This window comes from Paroedura picta, chromosome 5 (assembly GCF_049243985.1).
Source record: "Paroedura picta isolate Pp20150507F chromosome 5, Ppicta_v3.0, whole genome shotgun sequence".
In the NCBI taxonomy this organism is placed as follows: domain Eukaryota; kingdom Metazoa; phylum Chordata; class Lepidosauria; order Squamata; family Gekkonidae; genus Paroedura; species Paroedura picta.
In genome coordinates this window covers 11,681,983-11,708,457 of record NC_135373.1, presented here as the reverse complement: position 1 = coordinate 11,708,457, position 26,475 = coordinate 11,681,983, and the positions used below count along the sequence as shown (strand labels likewise).

The window sequence follows — 26,475 nt, the reverse complement described above, 5'->3', positions numbered from 1 at the left end:
CACGTACATGACTCTCCTGGAGAAATTGAAGGATGAGCTTGATTGAATAAGATTCTGCAGACCTACTTTTTCTACACCATCAAGTAAAGGCCTTTCAGGTGCAATCATAAAGCCTGTTGGTAGAGGCCTTCCTGGATTTCAGAATGATGTCAATCGCTAATGCTTCTTTTTCAACGTCTCCTGCTCAATCGCCACACGGTCAGGCAAAACCACTGTGAGCAAGGGTGCCAAATCAGGCCCTGGATCAGAAGATGGGGAAATATCGGGAGTGGAAAGCGTTATCCTATAGCTGACAAATTGTGGAATACGTCTGCGTGACCATCTGGGAGCGACCAGAATGACCTCCGCATGTAGGTACCTGATCTGTCTGAGTACTGACAGCAACACTGGAATAGGGGGAAAGGCATACAAGAGACCTTGAGGCCACTGAGAGATCAGCGCATTTGTCTGTTCCACCCTGGGGTGGAAGAATCTGGACATGAAGCAGTCAACTTGACTGTTTTGGTAGGTGGCAAATAGATCTATGATGGGTAGGTCAAATAGTTGAACCATGATTTTGAATACTCTCAGGTTCAAATCCATTCCCCCTCTGCCAGTTGCTGATAGCTGAGCCAGTCTGCCTGCACATTCAGTGTCCCTTTGATGTGTTCTGCCCTGATTGACTTGAGATTTGTTTCTGCCCAAAGAAGTACTGTCTTGGTCTCCTTGCGAAGACCTGATGACTGTGAACCTCCCTTATTGTTCAAGTACACTCTGGTAGCAATGTTATCTGTCCTGATTAATAGGTTAGATCTTTGAATCACCTTGCTGAACTGTACTAGGGCTAGCACATTGATTGAAGGAGTTGTTCCGTCTCTGACCAAGTACTCTGAACTGAGAGGTGATTCAACACTGCCCCTATCCCGTGAGCTACGCATCCATGAAGACCTGAAACGCCAGGCCTGGGGCTATGGCCTTGCCCTGTGACAAGTTCTTGGAATTGGTCCATCATACTACCTCCTATCAGGGGGGATGTATACTCCAGTTTGAAGTGCTGGAAACCCCCTTTAGGGATCACAACCCTCTAAAGCTTTCAATCTGCTGCAGGAATGATGTATCTCTTTCCCCTAATGCTGGGGTTAAAATTATGGTAAGGCATAGAAAACCCAAGTGGTCAGACCAACTTCAAACTGTAATAGGCTAATTTCTGGTTAGTGACAAATCTGTGCTGCATGCAAGAGAAAACCTAATGTTAGGCTGTCAACCGATAAATTATTACATGGAAATCATAAACTGTTTAAAGCCTCTGTTCCTGCATAAGAAACACCAAAACCCAACTCCCAATAGGGGAAGTGCTTGGTTTGATGACAAGTGCAGAGAGTGCAAAAAAAAAAAACTGTCTTGAGCTGTCTCAGAACCCTGAGAAGGGACAAAGACGAACGGTCACTAGGCCAATTAAGGAAGACCAAAGAAAAATATAAAGAGCTTTTAGCTAGGAAGAAAAAAGCCCACTCTCAGTAATATTGGATTAAGTTACAGGAGGCAGTTAAAGATAAAAATGAAACACTCTTCTGGGAATTGATCTCCTCAGGATCCAAGGATCTGGCACTCAGTTCAGGTTCCACCATCCAGGCAACAGAGTGGCTTTACCACTATTCTAAGGTTTTTGAAGGGGGTAAGATGGATAAAGCAACTATGGAGGTTTCCGAGTTAGGGGAACGCTGGCTACCAGTAGCAGAAGATGAGATCAAATCATTGATAAGAGCACTCCCTTCTAAAAAATCACCTGGGGAGGATTTGATCCCCTCTGAATGTTATAAAGCTTTCAGTGAATGGTGGGTGCCAGTTCTCACACAAAGTTTGGCAAACTTCCCCAAGGATGGACCTCCAGCATCATAGTCCCTATTTTCAAAAAAGGTGATGTCTGATCCGCAGAACTAACAACCAATTAGTTTGCTGCCTGTAGCTTCTAAACTATATGGCAGCTTTCTGAGGAAGAAATTGGAGAACTGGGTGGAAGACAACAATATCTTAAGCTCACGACAGTTGGGTTTTAAGGGGCATTCCACAATCGAACATTGTCAAACACTCTATCACTTGGCTGCTACTGCTATGAAGGGTCCAACAAAGGCACTATTTGTGGCCTTTGTTGACCTTGCTGCAGCCTTTGATTCATTGGACAGGAACATACTTTGGCAGAAACTCCTGAATCTCCAGCTGTATCCAAGCTTAGTGTATCTAATGAGACAACTCCACCAAAACACCACGGTCAAGATCAAGGTAGGGAATTCAGGTGCTCTAACTGAGAAAATCCCTGTTAATAAGGGAGTAAAACAGGGATGTGTGATGGCCCCTCTGCTGTTCAACCTATATATTAATGATGTGGTAGGAAAGATGGAGGGCTCCCACTTTATGGCACCCAGTATCTGCCAGGCCAAGATTTCCATCCTCCTGTATGCTGATGATATGGTGCTGATATCACTGACTAGAATAGGGCTAAAAAGACTTTTGGACAACCTAGGCTTATACTGCAAAGATCAGGGCCTGTCCATAAATTATCTTAAAACCAAGGTCTTCACGAAACGCCCCTAAACATTTTCCTGGAGTATTCTGAGTACACGGATAGAACAGTGCAGCTCCTACAAATGCCTGGGTGTAACGTTTAGCGAAACATTAACATGGAAGGCACACTTGTCCAGTTTGAGAGTGGCTACCCTGAGAAGTATGGGGGCTATTGTCAAATTCTTTTTCTCAAAAGGAGGCTGCTTGATTGACCCTGCTATTAAACTATTTGGCAGCAAAGTAATATCTTCCATACTATATGGTGCAGAGATTTGGGGCTGGAATGAGCAAGTGATTAACCACCTAGAAAAAATTCAGAACCTCTTTATGAGAAGGATTTTAGTTCTTCCTAAAGGATCTCCAGTGGCTCTTATGAGGGCTGAACTGGGACACCATCCATAAAAGCACGGGTTATAAACTAATCACCATGAAAAACTGGCTGAAATGTACATGAAAGAATTCTGAAGTCATCAGCAGTCAAAACCTAGAGCTCACTTCCATTACTAATAGAATCCATCTAGAGTATATAAATAGCATTATCTTACACTACTCTATCCCAGACGATCTAATCAGGCCTGGAAGCTCAGTAAAGGAGCTCCGGAAATGGATCTATCAAATGGATGCAGTTCTAGATGGTGATATAATTGCTCAGTCCAGAGCTCTTTTTAAACATTTCAAGAGAATTCACTGCAGATCTTCATATCTGGAGAGTCTGCCATCCTTAACACTCAGGATGGCATTTACTCATTTAAGGTTCCAATCCTTACCCATAGCAGTGAGTAGTGGTCGGTTCTCCCATCTCCCCCTATCTGAATGCATCTGCAAATATGATAGGGGAGTGATTGAGGACCTCACATACTATATAATGGACTGCCCCCTCTATGATGAACCAAGAGGCAAGTTTATTAAAAGAATACTCCCTACCACCTCAGGCCTCTCAAAAACTGAGAATATGATCTTTTTATTGTCTGATATCGATGCCTACGTTACCAACAGAGTTGCACTGTTTGCTCTCGCAGCCAGGAAAATCAGGTCCAAATTGTGCAATTAGGATTAAACCCCTAATCATTATGGCTCCTTTTATCTGTGTAACTTTTTATTACTCCCTGTGATTTTATCAGTTTGATGTCTTAATTTTAACTGACTTTTGTACTGTACAGTCAATTTGTTGGAAATGGCCAACAGCCGACTAATAAACTAAATCTGAATCTGAATCTACTACCTCCTGTTTGATCCCCAGGGGTATAATGGTCTTGTTGGATCTGTTGGAGATCTCATGTTGGTGAGGTCTGAGTAATAATTGTAGGGCTCTCAAGTAAATTCTACCCCATTGTAATGCTTGAGAGCCAGTTTGGAGCAGTGGTTAGGAGTGCGGACTTCTAATATGTGGGGACAGGAAAGGGAAGGCAACTTTAAGACTCCTTCGGGTAGAGAAAAGTGGCATATAAGAACCAACTCATCTTATTATTCTATGTGCTACCATGATGCCTAAGAAACTGGACATGGTATTGATGGAAGCAGATTTCGCTCTGATGAATTCCCTTGCCCAAGGTTGTGGTGTTGGAAACTTTCTTATGTGTGAGGAAAAATTTTAGTTGTGTGGTATCGATCATTACCCCCAGATGCTCTAATTTCTGGGATGGTACTAGTGAGCTCTTTAGGAAATTGTTAAGGAATCTGAATGATGTGAGGCACTCCATTGCCCTCTGAGTATGTTTGAGGAATGACTCTCTGGATGCCACCCTGAGTAACAGGTTGTCCAGTTACGGATGAATTCCCTTGTAGTACCACTACAGGGTTCACTAGTAGATTCATGAATACCCTGGATGCAGATGAGAGGCCAAATGGCATGGTTTTGTACTGGTAACGAAGGGCACCCACCTGAAAATGGAGGAACTTGCAGTGAGATGGATAGATGGGCACGTGGCGATAGGCTTCCATAAGGTTGAGCGGTCAAGTACTTGGGCTATAGAGCCTGTGATAGAATGCAGAGTCTCCACAACGACACCTCAGAAACTTGTTTACAAATTTCAGATCTAGGATGGCTCGCCAGTCGCTGTTGCGCTTTGGCACAGTGAAAAATATGGAGTAGATTCCTTGACCCCACTGTTCCTCCAGTACTGGTTCTATGGCTTGGATTTGTAATAGATGTTGAATGGCTCGTAGAGCTCTGTTGCATTTATGTTTACTAAATTTGGGGACCTTAGATATCTACCTGGGGCAAAGTGTTCAAATTCTAATTTGCACCCTGACCAAATTACTTCTGTTGCCCATGTGTCTATCAGTGGACCTGACCAGACCTCTGCAAAGATGGAGAGCCTGCCGCCAACTGGAAAGTTCCTGGAGTCATGTTCTATTGGTCCTGACCTCTCCCTTATCTGACTGAGTTGAACTGTTTGGAATATTTGAAGTTACCTGTACCTCTTCTATTCTGACAACGATTTTGGAACCAGGAACCCCTCTTGAATTCCTGGCAAAAATGCAGGAGGGCATGCTGGGAACAAAAGGAATAATTATTAAATTTTCTTTCACCCTTGCGAATGTGTTAAGGCAGTGGTCCCCAACCCCCGGTCCGGGGACCGGGACCGGTCCTTGGATCAGTTGGGTACTGGGCCACGGCTCCTCCTCATCCTCCTCCCCAGCTGCTGCCTCGGGGGCTGCCCTGCCACTCTGCTGCCGGCTCACCTTTGGTGCTCTCCGGCAGCCACCATGGCTGGGACTCCCCCTCAGCATGGCACTGTGCAGCTGCTGCTGGCAGCAACCCCCAGCAGGTGACAGGAAGTCAGGGGCGCCTGCAGGAAAGCAAGCGGAGCAAGGGGTCAAGCGGCGGCGGTGACGTCCCTTGGCAAAAGACTACCCTCCCCTCCAGGCCTCAGTAAAATTGTCAAGCGTTGACCAGTCCCTGGTGATAAAAAGGTTGGGGACCATTGTGTTAAGGCATGACCTTTTGCTTTTCCACGGTTTCAATCAAGACATTGTTTAGGGCCTCACCTACCAACATTTCCCCTTGAAAAGGATATGCCATGACTACTGCTTTGAAGTTGTAATCTGCCTGTAGGGCTTTTAGCCATAGTCCACATCTGGCTGCAGAAGAGGCTCCCATGGCTCGGGCAGCAAACACCATTATGTCTAGGGATGCATCCACCAAGAAAGTAGCTTTGCTAAGCATCCTCTGAGCCCCCTCTAACTCCCTTCTGTTCGAAGGTGGTAAGAGTTAAAACAACCACTTGCCCACTAAACACATGTCCATCGTGGCTCCTAAAAACAATAGACAAAAGAATAGAAGCCCCCTTCTGGGAAATAAAGAACTTCTCCCTCTCAATGGGAGAATTCCTAGATGGATTAAAAGAGGCAGTGGTGTGACAGTTGCTCAAAAAACCATCCTTGGCTCTGCAGGAGCCTGACAACTACTGCCCCATCTCAAATCTAGCATTTCTGGGGAAGTGGGTTGAAAGGGCTGCTGCAGCCCAAATATCAGCATTCCCAGAGGAAACTTCAGCCCTTGACCCATTTCAGTCGAGTTTCCGGCCTGGCCATGGGGTATAGACAGCACTAGTCATGCTGACAGATGACTTTTGCCACCAGCTGGATCAAGGCAGGTTAATGCTGCTGGTACTATTAGACCTGTCAGCAGCATTTGACACAGCTGATCGTGAGCTCTTAGCTCACTGCCTCGCTGACGCTGGGATACAGGGGACAGCCCACAAATGGCTGATCTCCTTACTCCAGGGTCGCAGACAGAGGATAGCAATAGGAGAGAATCTAATCATCACCAGGCTCACAGCTCCCACAAGGAGCAGTCCTCTCTCCTATCCTATTTAATATCTTCATGCACCCTCTTGCTCAGCTGGTGTGGAGGTTTTGGCTGGGTTGCCACCACTACGCAGATGACACCAAGCTCTTCCTCCTGATGGATGACCACCCTGACTCACCCCACAAAAGCATCAGCCATCTGCCTGATAGCAGTGACAAAATGGCTCAAGCAGAGTAGTCTGAAGCTCAACCCTGCAAAGATGGAGGCAGGAAGGGACCATGGGAGGAAGTGCATCTGCCCACCCTGGATGGAGTGCAGCTCATAACAGCTCACTCCACCAGGAACCTGGGCATGATCCTGGATGCTTCCCTTACAATGGAAGCCCAGGTCACAAAGGTAGCGCAGCTGGCATTTCACTACCTCTGCCAAACCAAGCTACTAGTGCCCTACTTGACCCCAGAATACCTAGCCACAATGATCCATATGATAGTCACCTCTGGACTGAACTTCTGCAGCTTGCTCTACACAGGCCTACCCTTATCCTTCATCCGGAAACTACAACTAGTGCAGAACACTGCAGCCAGTATTCTTACTAATACACCATGGAGATCCCACATCCTGCCTGTACTCCAACAACTCCCAGTTGAATTCCAGATTAAGCTTAAGGTTTTGGTAATCACCTTCAAGGCCATACACAGTCTGGGTCCAGTGTACCTGAGAGATCACCGCCCTGCCTATACCCCTCCCCCAAAGAGCCTTACACTATGCCACTTCCAACTGGCTGCGGATCCCTGGCCCCAGAGAAGAATGTTGGACCTCAACAAAAGTCAGAGCCTTCTCAGTCCTGGATCCTCCCTGGTGGAACGAGCTCCCTGGAGAGATCAGGGCCCTGTCTGAACTCTCACAATTTCACAGGGCCTGCAAAAAGGAGCTCTTCCACCAGGCATTTGCTTGTGGCTGACCGACCCCAAAACACCCACTGCTTCTCCCCAAAACACCCTCCTTCCATGACCAAAGAATCCGACCTACCCAAGGCTGTGTCAATGTTCCTGTTCCTGTTAAAATATTGTTCTGGTTGAATGTTATGTTATGATTGTTCTACTTGTTATGTCTGTTACAATGTTCTATGTAGTTACCCCCTTCATGGGAAGTGTTTTTCTAAAGATTCTGTTACTGGAAAAATTCTGGACTACCCAGTCTATTGTTACAATCAGTTGGCTTGGGTGCCTGTGGTGCACGCTGCTTTAAGTCTACAGCTGCAATTACCTTGCATAAGAGGCCCTGATAGTCCTCAGTCTTGAACCTCTTTGCAGGCTCTGAAACTTTAAAATCTTCCTCTATCTCATCTGAAAGGAACTCTCCTTCTTGACACTAACAGTGGACTCAGTGTCAACAGATTCTATTCTTGGTCTCTTTTGTGCAGCCTTGGTAACCCATGGCTGAGCAGGGGTGTTCTGGGCACCAAGTAGAGGAGGTTCCACACTGGCCGAGGAAGGAGGAAGGTGAATAATGAAGGAGGAAGGTGAATAAGAGGAATAATGAGGATAACATTCCCTCTCTAATTAGGGCACCCATTTCCTCCCTCATGGTGAATCTAATAAAGTTAGTGCACTCTGCAGGAGATGATGGGGGCTCCAGACCACTTACGTGACCGCCTCACTGTAGATGTAAATCCAATCCAGGGCACTCTGCAGCCTGGAGAGTGCCTGGGTTCTCCAAAATGGCTGCCAGGCATGGGAAGCCCGAAGCAGAGAGAGAAAAATGGTGGTTCCTTCCTATAGCAAGCACTTCCTGCCTGCAGTGCCTCAGTGCAGCTCATCTGTTGCTCTTGTCCCCCTGCTGTGACCAGTGCAGCTTGAGATACGAACGTGCTGGTCGGGACCGAAGCAGCGCAATCAGCAAACATGGGGGAAGGTAGATCTCCCTCCGACTGAAATTCATACACACGCAAACTCTCCATTGAGAGGAAAAAGGGAGGGGGTGGGAAAGCAGCTGCAAGCACGCCAAAAATCAAGCTGTGATTGCCAATTAAATCTAAGAGCTTTGAGGCTCTTACAATCCTAAACTGTCTCTCCCTAACTCTCTTTACAAGTGGCAAAGAGAAGGAAAAGAATAGAGAAGGTAGGATTAGAAATGTTTTAGAAACAGGAAAGGGATAAGCCTACAAGTAAAAGGTACGCTCCCATTCAGAGACAGGAAGAGAACTGGCTCTAAGAGGTATTCCCACAATGGAAGCAGGAAGTGCAGAAGTTTGTTTAGTCCTGCCTCCCAGAGTGAATGGTGGGAAACCCCAGCCAAGATGCCCTCCACCTTAGAAGAACTGGTTTAGATCCCGACTTCTTCTGGGAGCTCATTCCACCAGGTTGGGGCCATGGCAACTAAACTATTAAATAAACATTCTTGCTTTGTGTACATCAGTGTCTGGGGTTAAGCATCTGGGAGCAACAGAGCCAGATCTCATCAGCACCAGTTAACTCTATACATTTAAACTGGCTTTATTGGCAAAGTGATACCTACAGATGGTCTTGCCGCTTAAACGCTTTGCTGCAGATCTTACAGACATGTTTCCTCTCCTGGCTGTGGGTCACATAATGTTTGCTGAGAGAGCTGCTGCTACTGAACACTTTTCCACAGAGAGTGCAGTCCAGGAAAGGGGCTTGAGGGGAACTCTGCTGGTATCTTCCTCTCCTTCCACTACCAGAACTGGATCTGCTGCCTGGCTCCACATCTTTAGGTGCAGGAGGATTGGGAAGCCCCAAGTCTAAATGAGTAAAAACATTTTTTTAAGCTCATGGATCTGGTCTATGGTAACCTAAGAAGCTGCTGGAGCAGAAATCTGAGCCACAGCCTAACTGAGCAGCCCACTGAAAATATATCAGCTATTAATTCTAATCTCTCTTACAGAATTGTTCTAAAGCTTGTTGGGCTGTAAACTCACAGGAAAAGTGGTACAGAAATTGCAATGTATTGCTTCCTATATTTTCAAGGTGGGAGACCAGTGTCCAAACATGGGAGGTTGGTTTTACTTCAGTTGTTAGTTTATTGCAGTCAAAGGCCAATTAAAACGACATCTCAGTAAGCATTTCAATAAATCCAAAATTTCCAAATGTGGCAAAGAATCTCCAGATGTTCTTACAAGCCATTAAGCATTTAACACAGCACTGAAATCCAACTGTGAAATCACTCCAATTGTGAAATCCATGTAGTGAATTAGGTTAGATTTAAGGAAGCAGCCATTTCCTCCAAAAAGGGAACGGCAAGAAGGCAAACCTCCTTGGAGTTAATTCAACATTACAACTAGCCAATGACGGTTCTGTCTTGACCCATTCTCAGCATCCATCTGCCATTCTTACTGGCATATCTCTACATTTTGTTGATTTTTTAAAAAATCTAAACCTCTCTGCATTCATTTATGTCCCCTTTATTGATGCTTTCTTCATTTTAAAAGATTTCTAGAGTGGTAAACCAGCAGCGTGACCTGGATGGCCCAGGCTAGGCCAAAATCGTCAGAAGCTAAGTAGGGACTGCCCTGGCTTGCATCTGTATGGGAGACAACCAAGGAATCCTAGGGTGACTATGCAGAGGCAGGCAATGGCTAACTACCTCTGAATGTCTCTTGCCTTGAAAACGTCATGGGATTGCCATAAAACAACAATGACTTGACGGCAAAAAATAAAGTTAAGGTTTCATGGCATGGAGCTAAACAACATGAGCTGATAATTGCTGCAGCTCAGAGTACTATTCAAAGGACAGCAAGAGGGACCGGTTTATAATGCTCTGGTGCCATATAAGCCACATTTATGTATTTTGTCTGAAAAATCCGTGTCATTTTATTTGATTTTAAACCTGTGAGAGCTGGGCTGATTGTCATCAATAAGCAGGCTTCTCTTGAAGAAAATCCTTTACAGAGAATGCAACAGTGCTAACATCTCTATGTCCTTGCTAAAACTGCCTTTCCCAGACTACAACTCCCCACAACTCTTCACACCTCCAGACTAGTTTGAGTGCGAAATTCCAGGTGCCATCCTCTGTTTGCCCAGGCTAGCGCCAGAATTCTCAAGGCCAAAGGAAAAATAACATCTTCCACCACACAACAGAGGCTGGTGTGTCAAAAACCCAGGGCACTAAAACTATCTATTTTCACACCTACAAGAATCAGTTACATCAGGTCAAAAGACACTGGCAGGATGATACATTGAAAGCAGCAAGCAAAAGCTCAAATAATATTCTAAAGAACGACAGGCTATTGTGAAATAACATGGCAAAAGCTGTGAGTTAACCAGGTTTTGATAAAGCCCAATGATGTCAAAATGATTACTGCCCAGCAAAGTATGGAAAATATTAAGAAAGACTTTGTGGATCTGAGGAAAAAGGTAAAGGACCTGGGAGCACAGGTGTTTTCATCAGTCTTTCCTGTAAGTGGCTGTGGCTTAGGAAGAGAGAGAAAAATCATGCAAGTAAATACTGGAGGCTCAATCACAAACAATTCCCTTGAGAAGGAAAGCTAGAAGGAGCCTAAGGAAGCCAAGGTGGCTCCATAATCAGCTGTCAAATGATTTGAGGAATAAAAAAAGAGTCATTTAGTAAATGGAAGGAAGGCCTTATTACGAAGGATGAGTATAAACAAATAACCAATAATTGTAGGGGGATTGTTAGAAAAGCTAAAGCTCAATATGAGCTTAGAATCATAGAATCATAGAGTTGGAAGGGGCCATACAGGCCATCTAGTCCAACCCCCTGCTCAACGCAGGATTAGCCCTAAGCATCCTAAGGCTAGCAAGAAGTGCTAAACATAGCAAAAAAAAACTTCTTTAGCTATATTTCAAGTAGGACATGGTAAGACCACTGCTAGGACAAGAAAGTGAAATTATAACAGACTAGCAAGGAAGCCCATTGCAAGCAGGAATATAATGGGCGCTAGGACCCAGGGGACACTATGAAGTTCAGATCTCTCTGTGTGTGTCTCTCTCCCTCTTGCTGTGTGTCTCCTCGCAGCAAGAGGCATAGCACGTAATTACGGCTGGTTTGTAGGAGGGAAGTAGGGCTGGTGTGCAGTTTGGGGCTGCCCTCTGTCTCTCTCTTTCTCCCTCCATCACAGCAGGGGCAGCTGTCTCTGTGTGTCTCTCTCCCTGGCAGCAGGAGCCATAGCAGGTAATGAGGGCTCGTTCTTAGGAGGGGAGCAGGGTTGGTCAGCAGCTTGGGGCAGCTCTCTGTGTCTCTCTGTGCCTCCCTCGCAGTAGAAGCGATAGGAGGGAATGAGGGCTCGTGTTCAGTCTGGCAGGACTCTGTGTGTCTCTCTCTTGTCTCTGGCACATCTGAGAGGAACGTGGCTAGCGTCCAGGGAGGGAGAGTGGGAGCACCCTGACTGGCCCTATTCCAACTCGGACAGCCGGACACGTTCCACCCCCCAGGCTGTTTCACAAATATATAGAGGAACCATGGATAAGGATGATGAAGAGAGGGCTGAACTGCTGAACTCCTATTTCTCCTCGGTCTTCTCTTGTGAGGGAAATAGTGCTCAATGTGGAAAAAACTTAACACAACAGGGGAGATGGGAATGGTGGCCTAGGATCACTGTTGGGGCAGTCCACAAACACCTAGTTTCTTTAAATGTAACAAAGTCTTTGGGCCAGATGAACTGCATCCAAGAATACTAAAAGAAATTGCAGATGTAATCTCTGAACCTCTGTCCATTATTCTTGACACTTCTTAGAGAACAGATGAGGTGCCAGATGCAAATTTAATAATTCCTATGCTACTATTTTTTAAATGTTTTCCACCTTAGGTACCCTGATTGGATGGAAAAGTGCCAAAAAAAAGTTTTGTGTATGTGGAAAGTGTCGCCAAGTCTGTTGGCGTTTTCAAGCAAGAGCAATTCAAAGGTAGTTTGCTATGACTCTGCATAGCAAACCGGATATTCTACAATGGTCTCCCATTAGGGATGCCAGCCTCCAGGTGGGACCCTCTGGAATTACTGTCCATCTCCGGACTACAGTGATCAGTTCACCTGGAGAAAAGGAATGCTTTGGAAGGTGAACTCTACAGCATTGTGTCCCACTGAGGTTCCTGTCCTTCCCAGGCTCCAACCCCAAATCCCCATTTCCCAACCTGTATCTGACAACCCTATTCCAGGTGGGGTCTGCAATTCCCCTGAAATTACAACTGAGGTCCAGATCAGTTCTGTGGGAGAAAATGGCAACTTCGGGGAGTGGACTCTGTGACATCACATACACCTGAGCTCCCTCCCCAATCTCCGAAATCTCCAGGAGTTTCCTAGAGACAGCAATCCTACCATACAAAGAAAACCTGGCTGAAATTAACAACAGGTTGCACCAGATCCCATGCTGGTACTGCTGGGAGTTAGCAACTCAGCATGTCTGGACATTAGAGAGCACTATGTCACTCTGTATATGGGTGCTGTGCCCCTTACTGGGAGGCTTCTGTCTTAACCTTGGAGCTATCCTCAGACCACTCCTCTCTCTCCTTTTGCCCTCTCTATATGCACATGGACTTCCATGGAGACACATGGCTCTCTCTGTAGGTCTCCTATAGATAAAATGCCCTTGTACACAGAATGCCACACAACCTGGCCATTTATGATAGGGGGAGTACTCTTTCGATTTGGCTTCTCTCTCTTTTGACTGCAACTTGGCTGTGAACTGGATCTATGTAAATTCATATTAAGTTGACTTTTTTTGCAATATATTTCTTGGAAGATTTAGTTACTGCACTCAGTATCACATCCCTATGACTGGGAAACTCTGCTCTATTTACCCAATATCCCATTATATATTTTTACACACTCTTGATAAATGAACTTTTTAGTACAAATTTTGAACAGGAAAATGTCCCAGAAGCAACTCACTGTGCAAGAGCGGCCGTGAGTCTGTCTCGCAGTCATCAAGAAGTTTAGTGGAATCAACATCCTTCACAGAATACAACGACAGAGTGTCCAGGTTATCTTCCAAAGAGTCATTCATATTTGTGGCTGAAAGGCTGGGATCCACATCCAAGTTGCTCAGTCCTGAATAAATCATGTCTCTCACGTCTGGGCACAGCTCCTGGCTCAAAGCATCACCACAGTCCAAAGCCTGATTCCCTGAAAACTCATGAAGTTGCATTTCAGAGTGGAGGGAGCTGTCATCGCTGAGGTGGTATTGATCCATGCTCACCCACCTTGCGTCTCTATTTTGGGTTAAGGCTCCTAAACAAAAGACAATGGCATCAGAAAAGGAGTGACATCAAAGAGTTCAGCAGAATTACCGTCATGACACCAGAGCTCATCTACCTGCCCAAATGTCAACCAAATGTTAACTGCAAAGACAGTCTAGTTTGTGTTTGTTATGAACTGGTTATGTTTAGAGAAAAAAGACAAGCCAAGCAACTGGATCTACTGGCCAAGGTAGCCACACTCCCCTCAATTCTGACCAATCTCTTAAGATTTACAGTGTGGCACATAATATGAACACACGAAAATTCTTTATAGTGTATAAAAGTGGTCCCCAACCTTTTTATCAACAGTCAACGCTTGACAATTTTACTGAGGCCCGCGGGGGGGGGGGTAGCTCTTTGCCGAGGGACGTCGCCGCTGCCGCCTGAGCCCCTGCTCCGCTTGCTTTCCCGACGGTGCCTAACTTCCCACCGCCCACTGGGGGGCGCTGCCAGCAGCGGCTGCACAGTGCCACGCCGAGGGGGAGCCCCAGCCATGACGGCCGCTGGAGAGCACCAAAAGTGAGCTGGCGGCAGAGTGGCAGGGCAGCCCCCGAGGCAGCAGCCGGGGAGGAGGACAAGGAGGAGCCGCGACCCGGTACAGAATGATCCATGGACCGGTACCAGTCCCAGGACTGGGGGTTGGGGAACACTGCCAAGAGGTCTTTCCCATCACCTACTGCCAAATCTTTTAACTGGAGATACCAGGGATTGAACCTGGGACCTTCGGCATGCTGAGCAAATGCTCTACCACAGAGCCACAGCTCTCTTGTCATCAGGAGTCTTTTTAATAAACTGGTCATTTTCAACCAGCAAAGCTGCAAATTAAGGGCCAACTTGTTCATTTCCTGAGGTTATTATAGTTCTGGTATAACTCTAGAGGGGTATCTGGGTTTATTATTGCTGCAAATATAAGTGGGTGATGATTTTTTAAAAAAAATAACGATGTCTTCATGGACTACTTTCTCTAGTAACCAATTCTTATGCTGTTTTCTTGATATTCTCAATGCTGTTTTCTAAAAAATTCATCCTTATGTATTCCTAAACCTTATGGATGCCAAAATCTCTAATCTCCAACAAAAAAATAAATAAGTAAAGGATCTTATACTCAGGACAAATACTACATTTTAAACAAAAGTTTTGCTTAATTGCCGATTTACAGTTTTCTGATCACAGAGCTTGGAAACAAAAATTCAGTCAAATGTGAAGATCAGAGTCAATTAGAATTTTTATATAGAATCATAGAGTTGGAAGGGGCCATACAGGCCATCTAGTCCAACCCCCTGGTCAACGCAGGATTAGCCCTAAGCATCCTAAAGTAGCGATCCCCAACCTCTGGGCCGCGGACCACATGTGGTCCTTCAACTAATTGGAGGTGGGCCCCGAAGGACGCCTTCTCCCCCCACCCTTTACAACACACTTCGGGTGTCATTGTCTCCCATTACTCCCAGATGGGACTATCTCGTTGCAGAGAAACAAGCTCAGGGTTCCCATTGATTTGTCATTGTCATGAGTTAAAATTTCCATGAAAATAAAATGTTCCTTATGTTCATTGTTGTGGCGTGTCTGTATCTTATTTTGAAGTGATGTTTAAACATTACCATAGAGATCAGAGAGCGTTAGGGCAGTGGTTGAGAGTAAACTACCCCCCCCACCGGGCCTCAGTAAAAGGCGTAGAGTAGTCCCCAGTGAGTGGTCCCCGGTGATAAAAAGGTTGGGGATCACTGTCCTAAAGCATCCAAGAAAAGTGTGTATCCAATCTTTGCTTGAAGACTGCCAGCTCACCACCTCCTTAGGCAGCCTATTCCACTGCTGAACTACTCTGACTGTGAAAAAAAATTCCTGATATCTAGCCTATATCGTTGTACTTGAAGTTTAAACCCATTACTGCGTGTCCTCTCCTCTGCAGCCAACAAAACAGCATCCTGCCCTCCTCCAAGTGACAACCTTCCAAATACTTAAAGAAGGCTATCATGTCCCCTCTCAACCTCCTTTTCTCCAGGCTGAACATTCCCAGGTCCCTGAACCTATCTTCATAGGGCTTGGTCCCTTGGCCCCAGATCATCTTTGTCTGTCTCCTCTGTACCCTTTCAATTTTATCTACATCCTTCTTGAAGTGAGGCCTCCAGAACTGCACACAGTACTCCAGGTGTGGTCTGACCAGTGCCGTATACAATGGGACTATGACATGTGATTTTGATGTGATGCCTCTGTTGATACAGCCCAAAATGGCTGTATCAACAGATACTTCTTTGTGAATTATGTCTTCTTTGTAAATTATGAAAGGATAAAACCAATTGGTTCAATCATGTAATTACTAAAACCAAAATTTAAACTCCCAAATTCCTTAAACTTGCTGATTTAGGCTAATTTGAAAACTATATTACATACTAGCTTCAAAGCCCGTTCTTAAGAACAGGCCCGGAAACGGTCCCCTCCCCTGGCCGGCAGCTTAAGGTAGCTTTGGGCCGCAGCTCGCAGCCAAAACAAGTGGGGCGGGCGGGGGCTGGGCAGCTTGCTAGCAGGGCCCAGAACTCCTTAGCAGGCAGTCAGCAGGCCGGGAGGCCCTCATCAGCAGGCCCAGCCTAGCAGGCCAGGAGGCCCTTGTTAGCAAGCCTTCCACCAGGACCTTTTGCCCAGGGCCCTCTCACCTGTTGCTGGCTCCAGGCACTGAGGCGTCTGAGAACAAGGAGGCTACAGTCCAGGGACGGAGGGTGAGATCCGCAGGGGCAGGGCCAATCAGGACAAAGCTGGCTGCGCCCTGATTGGCCCTATTCCAACTTGGACAGCCGGACACGTCCCACCCCCTAGGCTGTCTCAGAAATATATAGAGGAACAACAATGAATAAGGATAATTATGGATTATAATGAACTGATTACTTCCATTCCATGACATTGTATCTGAGGAAGTGTGTGTGCACAGGAAAGCTCTAATTTTGAATAAAATTTTCTTGGTCTTAAAGATGCCACTGGACTCTAAATTTGTTCTATCACATAATGTTCTATCACATATGCATCTGGGTCAGAAAAATGAAAAGCATGCCTACTGGATGGGGGATACGCTTCTAGGTAGCACTGTGTGTGAACGAGACCTTGGGGTACTTGTGGACTGTAAACTAAACATGAGCAGGCAGTGTGATGCAGCGGTAAAAAAGGCAAATGCCATTTTGGGCTGTATCAACAGGGGCATCACATCAAAATCACAAGATGTCACATTGTATATGGCACTGGTCAGACCACACCTGGAGTACTGTGTGCAGTTCTGGAGGCCTCACTTCAAGGACGTCGATAAAATTGAAAGGGTACAGAGGAGAGCGACGAAGATGATCTGGGGCCAAGGGACCAAGCCCTATGAAGATAGGTTGAGGGACTTGTGAATGTTCAGCCTGGAGAAAAGGAGGTTGAGGGGACATGATAGCCCTCTTTAAGTATTTGAAAGGTTGTCACTTGGAGGAGGGCAGGATGCTGTTTCTGCTGGCTGCAGAGGAGAGGACACGCAGTAATGGGTTTAAACTTCAAGTACAACGATATAGGCTAGATATAAGGAAAAAGTTTTTCACAGTCAGAGTAGTTCAGCAGTGGAATAGGCTGCCTAATGAGGTGGTGAGCTCTCCCTCACTGGAAGTCTTCAAGCAAAGGTTGGATACACACTTTTCTTGGATGCTTTAGGATGCTTAGGGCTAATCCTGCGTTGAGCAGGGGGTTGGACGAGATGGCCTGTATGGCCCCTTCCAACTCTATGATTCTATGATTCTATATTATCAGGCTTTCGTGAAATCCTGGGGTTGCCTGGTGGCTCTGGAAGGATTTCCCAAATGGGTAGGAATTAATTAACTTTTAATATATATTTTTAATTTGTTAAACATTTATTATTTTATTTGTTACTTTTCTATACTGCCCTTACAGCTCAGGGCAGTTTACAATGAAAAATGATAGCTTACAGTTCAGTCAACCTGTTCTCCCATCCCAAAATGGTCAATGATAGGTATGAAGGAGTGGGAAGAGGAAGGACCTTGGGTGGGTAATGTAGTTATATTTCCCAGCCACATTCCGCATAATAATGCCACTTCTGAGGTTTCTTGAAGCCTGAAGAATAAACCAGGGGTTTCTCAGTGGTAAAAAAGTTGAAAAAGTCTGATATATACTAACTCAAGGATGCCCTTTTCTGATACCCACCAAGTGTTCTTAGGAAATAGGTGTTTCAGGTACAGATTTTGCCCATCAAGGATTCTGATTGACTACTGAAGATATGATTGGCAGTAGTTTTTAAAACATTGCTTTGGCATCAGCTCCATCTCCTGCAGCAGCCATTTTGTTGCTGTGCTGATGTCAGAATTCCAAATGTGCCTGCTTGCTCAAAATGGTTGGGGACCTCTGTAATTAACCCATCGCATTTCCTAGCTACAAGGAACAGTAAAATGAGAAACTGTGCTAAACAATCCAAGTCCCTTTCTTTTAGCAGCAGATGCTTGAAATAATCTGGGAATTGGTGGAAATGGCTTTTCAATGAGGGATTTATCATTTTTCTGTTGGGATTAGCAGTCTTTTTATTGTAATTTTACTGGTGACCCCAGCTTCCCCAATAACATTAAATTTTTTTGTAAACAGAAAGGGAAAATAACATAGCAACTAACACACATTGGCAAAGGTATGCATGAGGGTCATCAATATGCGCACTGCCCACTCTGAAGAGAGTAGAAAGAACTTCAGTTTATATCCTTGCTTTTCCTGCCTGCATTTACTTCCAGGGTTGTGATGGGCTTTAACGTGGGGCTCTGTGCCTTATTAAGGGAATAATGTAAAACTTCATTGAAGCCTTTGCTCATGCTATTGTTTGCTGCTCTTATTAGCTAGTTTTTATAGTGGCGTTTCTATTTTATTGATTGCAACAGAATGTCCTGTCTTTGCAAACTGCCTTAAACCCTCTTTCAAGGCAAATAGCCAAGATAAAATTTTTAGCCTGCAACATTTCCGTTATACTATCAAAATCCCATCACTCACTAGTTTAAAGTGTGCAGCATCATTTACTTTCATTGCCGCTTAAATATATTAATCATTGTTTAAAATGCTGCTCTCCCGACAGGTATTTCTAGTGTGGTTATGATGCCAATTCTAAATGCCAGTTAAAACTCCTGGATGAGATCAGGCAAACAAAGAGTAAATTGTTTGGGAGGTCCATTACTGCAAGGATTTCAAGATTATGTAGTTTAATAATATTTTCTATTCAGGCATCATGGACAGAATGCCACTTTCTCTGTGTTATGGCACCACAGTGCTCCCACAGGAGAACTAAGCAAGCCTATTAAGGTAAGAAGCTGGATAACTGAACCATACCAACTCTATGAAAGGCAATTTAAAAAATAGACTGGATAACATACAATCTGGATGTTTGGGCATTTAAAAAGCATTTCCCTATTATCTATTTATAAATAGAAAGTAAATAAATAATAATTATTATTATTTCTTTACTTTCAACATGCTAAGAATTTCACAATTTCATTTGCATACAAAGTACAGATGAAAAGAGTTATCTACAGAGATTTCTTTGGGAGGCTTTGTAATTATGGAAGCCCTTCTGCTGGAAACTTATGAAATCATATACCTCAACATCTTTAGGAATTTGTGTATGACTTTGTGCTAGGCAAGACAAATTGATAATATTAAATTATTTTTAAACACCCTAAAAATGAAAGGTAGCTTTTGCTTGATATATTGTATATTGTAAATTATCTTGCATTTCCTTCAGTATCTCAAAGGAACATATGCTGAGATTTTGGTAATATGCAAACATATTAAAAAATACTTAACATCGTTTGATTGTCCAAAAAGCAACTAAACTCTCTTTAACACTGATTGACATGTATCTGTTCAACTGGATTTTTTACATTTAGTATAACTGTAAAATAATGGTTACGAGGCCTTTCTAGTGTGCGTTCTTAACAGCATTACTGTAGAATTCTGCATTTTAAATTGAATTATTATATCATTTTAACTGTGTTTAAATGTGTTTGCCACCTTGTGGATCCATATTGGGTGGGAAGATGACATGAAAATGTTTTAAATAAGTAAATATTTATTTCTGATCCTTCCTTAGCATTTTAGGTAGAGGCAGGTTGAAAGTAAAATCCTGATTATCACATGGCAGGTACAAAATCTGAACTCAAAGCATGAAAAAACCGCAGTATAGTAAAGCCTTGCTCTTGTATCATTTGCCTTTCACAAACTTATTTAAACCAAACTTGCCAAAAAACAGCCTAGTGAAACAGGGGCCTGGAAACACTATTTTGCAGCAAGCCCCAGTGTCAAAAAAGAATGCCACACTTCCCAAATTTCAAAGTACTTTCCCACTCCACTTACAACCCTCTTTGTCTTCCATGATCTCTGAATACCAAAGGTAACGCCAGGTTAAGAAGACTGCATTCCCCCCCCCCCCCCCCATATCATGGAAGCCCTCTTCCAGCCCAAACACTCCCATGCTCAATCAAGGGCTGCCCCATCCAGGAAAGGGTTTGCAATTGCCCCAATGGAGGACAGCTCTCATCCTAGGCTGAGACGGGGGGGGGGAGGAAAATGGGGCATTTGCACAGGAAGAGGGGGACATTTTGGTAATCTCCCTGAATTAAGAGTGGAGAAGGGGAAGCCCTTAACAACAGCCTGAGAGAAAAGCTGATTATCTCCCAGATTTTGGGAGAGGAGATGATGGGGAAAACTCTGAGGGAAGGAGAAAGAACTAGGGAGGGAGATAGGAAGAGGAAGAAGGGGGTGGGCTTGCTGCTGCCAAAAAAAAAAGTAGGGAAGGGGTAGGGGGTCCTGGGAATCTGAGGGTGGGGGGAGGGAGGCGGTTGCACCTGACAGGGGAGGGGCTGCTCTTCGCCTCAAGAGAAGGGGAGGGTCCGTTCCTCCCGGGAGCCGTAAATGGGGAGGGGGGAGCAGAGCAGGGGCAGGCGGCGGCTTTACCCGTCGTCTCGCGCTCGCTCCGTCCCACCGCCGCCGGCTCCTCCCAGCCCCCCCAAGCCACTGGGCTCTGTCCTCCGCACGCGCCCGTTTACCTCGCTGGCTCGCCCCGCCCCCCGGCCGACCCCGCCCACGCGGCCGGCCAACGAGCACGAGTCCGGCAGCAGGTGGGGGGGAAACCACCTGCAGGAGTGGCGCGGGTCTCTTTGCGCGTGGCGGTTTGGCGGGAAAAAGCGCGCGCGTCAGCTGCAACGGCGCCATTTTGTCAGGGAGAGATTGAGGGCATGGGAATACTGTATTTATATATTTTAATAATCCACGCACATAGATGTAAGGTTACACTAATAACATTAACAGGTTTTTCTTTTGCGATGACAGCTCCCCTCCTTTGTCTATCCTTTTTCGGGGCCTTTTAATTAAATTAGTTAATATTTCTAGACCGTCCCTCTCCAAGGTCTTTTAAAATGTACTCCTTGGGGGTTGGAAGGTTAGGATTATTATTCTTAATATTCCTAGTTAATAAATATAAATAATAGGAATAGGGTTGGATTGTTTAGATGTCAGTCTCCAGGTGGAATCTGTGGATCCCCTAGGATTCCAGTTCACCTCAAGACGACAGAAACCTGTTTCTCATAAACAAACTGGCTGCTTGGGAGGATAAATTCTTTTGTACTCCCCAAGAGTCCCTGTCCTCAGGCTCCATCCCCGAATCTCAGGGATAGGCATGCCAGCCTCCAGGAGGGACTAAGAGATCCCCCGCAATTACAGCTAATTTCCAGACAACAGAGATAACTTCCCCTGCAGAAAATAAATGTTTTGTTTGGTGGACTCTAGGACCTTGGACCTCCATCCCCAAATCTCCAACCTGTTTCTGGCAACACTATCCCACACTGGCAGCTGAAGGGGACCTCACACCCCAATGAGTAGCAATAATCCCAGGAGGTCCCTTCCAACTGTATTATTCTATGTTTATTCCTTCAATAGTAGGGATTACTTGTTTGAAGCTGTAAGTCAGGAAATGTCGTCTTTTTTTAGTTTTTCAAAATACAGTAACCCTACAGATTCAGGAATGTCAGCACGTGGGTCTGAAGCAAAAGAGCAAACTTTGAGCCCAGCAGTTCTCAAAGTTTAAATTTGGGGCATAAATTTGAATTTAAATTTGGGGCATAACTTTAAACAGTTTAAATTTGGGGCATAACTTTTCATACGTGTGCATGTATCTGAAGATATGTGCATGCTCCCAGAAATGTGTACTCAAAATTAAATAGTTTTTCCTACACAAAGAAGAATAAGTATGAATAGAGCGTAGGAAAACTTTGAATGCAGAACATTGTGCTAAATATTTATGTATTTCTTTGATTCACTAGGGGCCAAGCCTGTTGCATTCAGGATTAGTTAATATTTCTAGACCTACTGCTAGACCAAATTACACAATTTTCAAAAAAGGGAGAAGTGGTCATTGGTGACTTCAATTACCCAGATATCTGTTGGAAGACCAACTCTGCTAAAAATGCAAACTCTGTTAAATTCTTAAGTTGTCTTGCCGACAGCTTCCTTTCCCAGAAAGTAGAAAGGGGAACCAGGGGCTCTGCTATTTTAGACTTGATTCCCATCAATAGGGAATAATTGGTAGATGAGGTGGAAGTAGTGGGCACACTTGGTATCAGTGACCATGTGCTTTTGGAATTATAAATCGTGGGAAAGAGAAAACTTTTACGTAGTCGTACGTATAGACTGGACTTCAGGAAAGCTGATTTTCACAGGTTTAAAAGTATGTTGCATAGAGTCCCGTGTTCAGAAAGACTTAAAGAGTTGGGAGTCCAAGTGGGCTGGGAGTTTCTTAAAAGTGAAATGCCGAAGGCTCAATCACAACAATTTCCTTGAGAAGAAAAGATGGAAGGAGCCTAAGGAAGCCAAGTTGGCTCCATAAGAAGTTGTCAAAAGATTTGAGGAATAAAAAAAGAGTCATTTAGGAAAGACGAAAACACTGCAGGAGCTCTAAGAAGCCTATTTGGATGAACAGAGAACTTCAAGAGGAACTAAGAAAGAAAAGGAAAATGTTCAGGAAATGGAGGGAAGGACAGAGCTCTAAAGAAGAGTACCTACAGGTTACTAGGCACTGTAGATCAATCATCAGAAAGACCAAAGCTGAGAGTGAGATAAGATTGGCCAGGGAAGCCCATTGTAACAAGAAAAGATTTTTCAGTTATGTGAGGAGCAAACGTAAAGTAAAGGAGGCAATAGGCCCATTGTTGGGTGCGGATGGACAAACTCTAACGGAGGATGCAGAGAAAGCAGAAAGGCTTAGTGCCTATTTTTTCCCACAGGTCAAAGTGTTTAGGCACATCTAGAGATGGCTGTAGCCAAAGGTTAATGTCTGGGTGGCAGGTTAACATGGATAGAGAGGTTGTCGAGAGGCATTTAGCTGCACTGGATGAGTTCAAATCCCCTGGTCCGGATGAAATGCACCCGAGAGTGCTCAAAGAACTTTCCAGAGAACTTGCACAGCCCTTGTCCATCATCTTCGGAACCTCTTTAAGGACTGGAGATGTCCCGGAGGACTGTAAGACAGCAAACGTTATTCCGATCTTCAAAAAAGGGAGGAAGGATGACCCAGGAAACTACAGACCAGTGAGTCTGACCTCTGTTGTGGGGAAGATAATGGAGCAGATATTAAAGGGAGCGATCTGCAAACATCTGGAGGACAATTTGGTGATCCAAGGAAGTCAGCATGGATTTGTCTCCAACAGGTCCTGCCAGACCAACCTGGTTTCCTTTTTTGACCAAGTAACAGGTTTGCTGGACCGGGGGAATTCAGTTGATGTCATTTACTTGGATTTTAGTAAAGCTTTTGACAAGATTCCCCATGATGTTCTGATGGATAAGTTGAAGGACTGCAATCTGGATTTTCAGATAGTTAAGTGGATAGGGAATTGGTTAGAGAACTGCACTCAAAGAGTTGTTGTCAATGTTTCATCAGACTGGAGAGAGGTGAGTAGCGGGGTACCTCAGGCCTCGGTGCTCGGCCCGGTACTTTTTAACATATTTATTAATGATCTAGATGAGGGGGTGGAGGGACTACTCATCAAGTTTGCAGATGACACCAAATTGGGAGGACTGGCAAATACTCCGGAAGATAGAGACAGAGTTCAACGAGATCTGAACACAATGGAAAAATGGGCAAATGAGAACAAGATGCAATTTAATAAAGATAAGTGTAAAGTTCTGCATCTGGGTCAGAAAAATGCAAATCATGCCTACTGGATGGGGGATATGCTTCTAGGTAACACTGTGTGTGAACGAGACCTTGGGGTACTTGTGGATTGTAAACTAAACATGAGCAGGCAGTGTGATGCAGCGGTAAAAAAGGCAAATGCCATTTGGGGCTGTATCAACAGGGGCATCACATCAAAATCACAAGATGTCATACTCCCATTGTATACGGCACTGTTCAGACCACACCTGGAGTACTGTGTGCAGTTCTGGAGCCCTCAATTCAAGAAGGACGTAGATAAAATTGAAAGGGTACAGAGGAGAGCGACGAAGATGATCTGGGGCCAAGGGACCAAGCCCTATGAAGATAGGTTGAGGGACTTGGGAATGTTCAGCCTGGAGAAAAGGAGGTTGACAGGGGACATGATAGCCCTCTTTAAGTATTTGAAAGGTTGTCACTTGGAGGGGGGCAGGATGCTGTTTTTGTTGGCTGCAGAGGAGAGGACACGCAGTAATGGGTTTAAACTTCAAGTACAATGATATAGGCTAGATATCAGGAAAAAAATTTTCACAGTCAAAGTAGTTCAGCAGTGGAATAGGCTGCCTAAGGAGGTGGTGAGCTCCCCATCACTGGCAGTCTTCAAGCAAAGGTTGGATACACACTTTTCTTGGATGCTTTAGGATGCTTAGGGCTGATCCTGCGTTGTGCAGGGGGTTGGACTCTATGATTCTATGATTCTATGAAATGGAAGGAAGGCCTTATAACCACGGATGAGTGTAAACAAATAACCAATAATTGTAAGGGGAGTACAATAAAATCAGAGTCCAGTAGCACCTTTAAGACCAGCAAAGATTTAATCAAGGCGTGAGATTTCGGGTGCAAGCACCCTTCATCAGACTATGATCTTCTTACATGACAGAGAATATATAGCAAAAATCAGTTCTGTTACATCTGTGTCACAACCAGATACAGCCAGTGATAATTCTTTGTCAAAACAGACAATGAATCCCCTAGAACAGCGGTCCGCAAGCTTACGCTCGCTGCGGACGACTGCTCTGGAGTCCGGGGAGAGGGCGGCCCGGGGGCCCACGCACGCGCGGCAGCCCCAGCGCAATTGTGCATGCGCAGACTGCCGCGCATGCGCAGACTGCTGCGCACGCCCGTTTGCGCCCAGGCGCAAACGCGCGTGTGCTGCAGTCCGCGCAGGCGCGTTTGCACCACTGCCATGCCGGCGGCCGCGGCTCCCCCTCCCGGCCCCTCCGGGCTCAGCAAGCTTCCCTCCCCTCGCGAAGCAAGAAGCTTGCCGGGCCACGAGCTAATCGGCCGATTTGGCGGCCGATTTGCTCGCGGCCTGGCGAGCTTCTCGCTTCGGGGGGAGAGGGAAGAAAGACCCGCGGCCCGGCACCGGGCCGTGGCCCGCAGGTTGGGGACCACTGCCCTAGAATTCAGTGTACTTTACAAAGAGAAACTAAAGTGTTGCTGGTAGAGATATCAAAGGCTATCACCTCTCCATATGTTGCTTACTCCATACAAATGTGAGACATTCCTCCCAGGGAATTGCTGGTCACTTCCCAAGGACAGGGAGTCAAACTCAAAATTCCATTACAATGGCATATCTTACAGTCATATTATCTTTAAATAGGACAGGGTCCTATTAAATAAAAGAGTAAGGCCACGTGGGGAGGAGTTAGGGCGGGCCCTGTCCAGGAAAAAAATTCAGAGGGCCCAATCAGGAGCCGCAAAGCGGCTCCTGATTGGGCCCTCCGGTGTCCATCCAGGGCCAAGCAGCCAATGGGGAGGCGTGCAAAGTGCCTTCCTATTGGCCCCTCACCAGGACAGACCAAAATTCCATTCACCCAGCCCAGTCTGGCTACCAGTCTGCTCCTGACCACCACAGGGAGAGGAGGTCAGTAGGGCTGCCAAGGGGGATGAGAACAGAGGCTGCGCCAGCCCTTTTCACCTCAAGGCTGTCCTAACTGTCATGTCCAACTGTAAATTGCCTCAGAACCCTGATAGAGCTGGCAAGGAGGCTGGAGAGTGCTCCCCCTCCCCCCCCCCTTCAGGCCTGCTGCAACAGCACTTCTGACAGGCCCTGACTGAGGGAAGGAGGCCTTTCCAAGAGCAACGCAGAGGAGCCTGAGGGCCTTCCTTTTGAGGGGGGGACTTTCCCCTTCTGCCAAACAGTTGCCTGACAGGGAGGCTACAGAAAAGCCCCTTCTCACTTAAAATACTGCTCTGGGCGGGGGTTAGACACAGCCAAGCCATGTGTCTTTCTTCTTTGCAACTCTCTGCAGATTTGAGGCCACTGCACAGCGTTATTCTGCAGAGGAAGCTGGCTCTTTTGTCTCCTGTTTCATCTGCACAACAACCCTGTGCAGTAGGCCTCAAGTCTTTCAATTCAACAACAACCTGTGTGGGAAGCCTTAAATGTTTCTTCTCTACCACAACCCTGTCCAAAGTAGCCCTTTCTGCCTGGGGAGCTGATCTTTATACTCTGCAGGTGAGCTGTAATTCCAGGAGCTCTCCAGGCCACACCTGTAGGTTGGCTACCCCTGGGTTGGATATATTCCTGGAGGTTTGGAGGTGGGACTTCAAAATCATACAATGCCTCAGAGTCCAGCCTTCAAATGAGCCATTTTTGCCTGCAGTTGGTAGGGAGTGGTGCAGGAGTGTCCCTCCTGGCCTATGGGTTATGGCCAGCCCTTATCAGCAACTGTTTGTATTCTGGGGCGCAGACAGGCAGACCAGCATCAGTCCTGTGAGTCTGGAAAGTGCAGGAAGATTTAAATAAATATTTACAGCC

At 45.6% G+C, this 26,475-nt stretch overlaps 1 protein-coding gene across 12 annotated transcripts in view; it reads right to left on the bottom strand.

The window, feature by feature from the left end:
• ZNF541 (zinc finger protein 541) overlaps positions 1–26,475 on the bottom strand; it is a 126,077-nt gene that overhangs the window by 73,332 nt on the left and 26,270 nt on the right. For 3 of the 12 annotated variants that reach the window (XR_013230898.1, XR_013230897.1, XM_077336503.1), the window contains exons 1-3: positions 20,554–20,831; positions 13,161–13,499; positions 8,813–9,056 (exon numbers count right to left, since the gene is read on the bottom strand). Coding sequence is in view for 9 of the 12 variants with exons in the window: in XM_077336503.1 (XP_077192618.1) it covers positions 8,813–9,056; positions 13,161–13,499; positions 20,554–20,719 (749 nt within the window). In the remaining 3 variants the exon portion in view is untranslated. The other 9 variants (XM_077336507.1, XM_077336508.1, XM_077336501.1 and 6 more) reach the window with 8 other exon arrangements.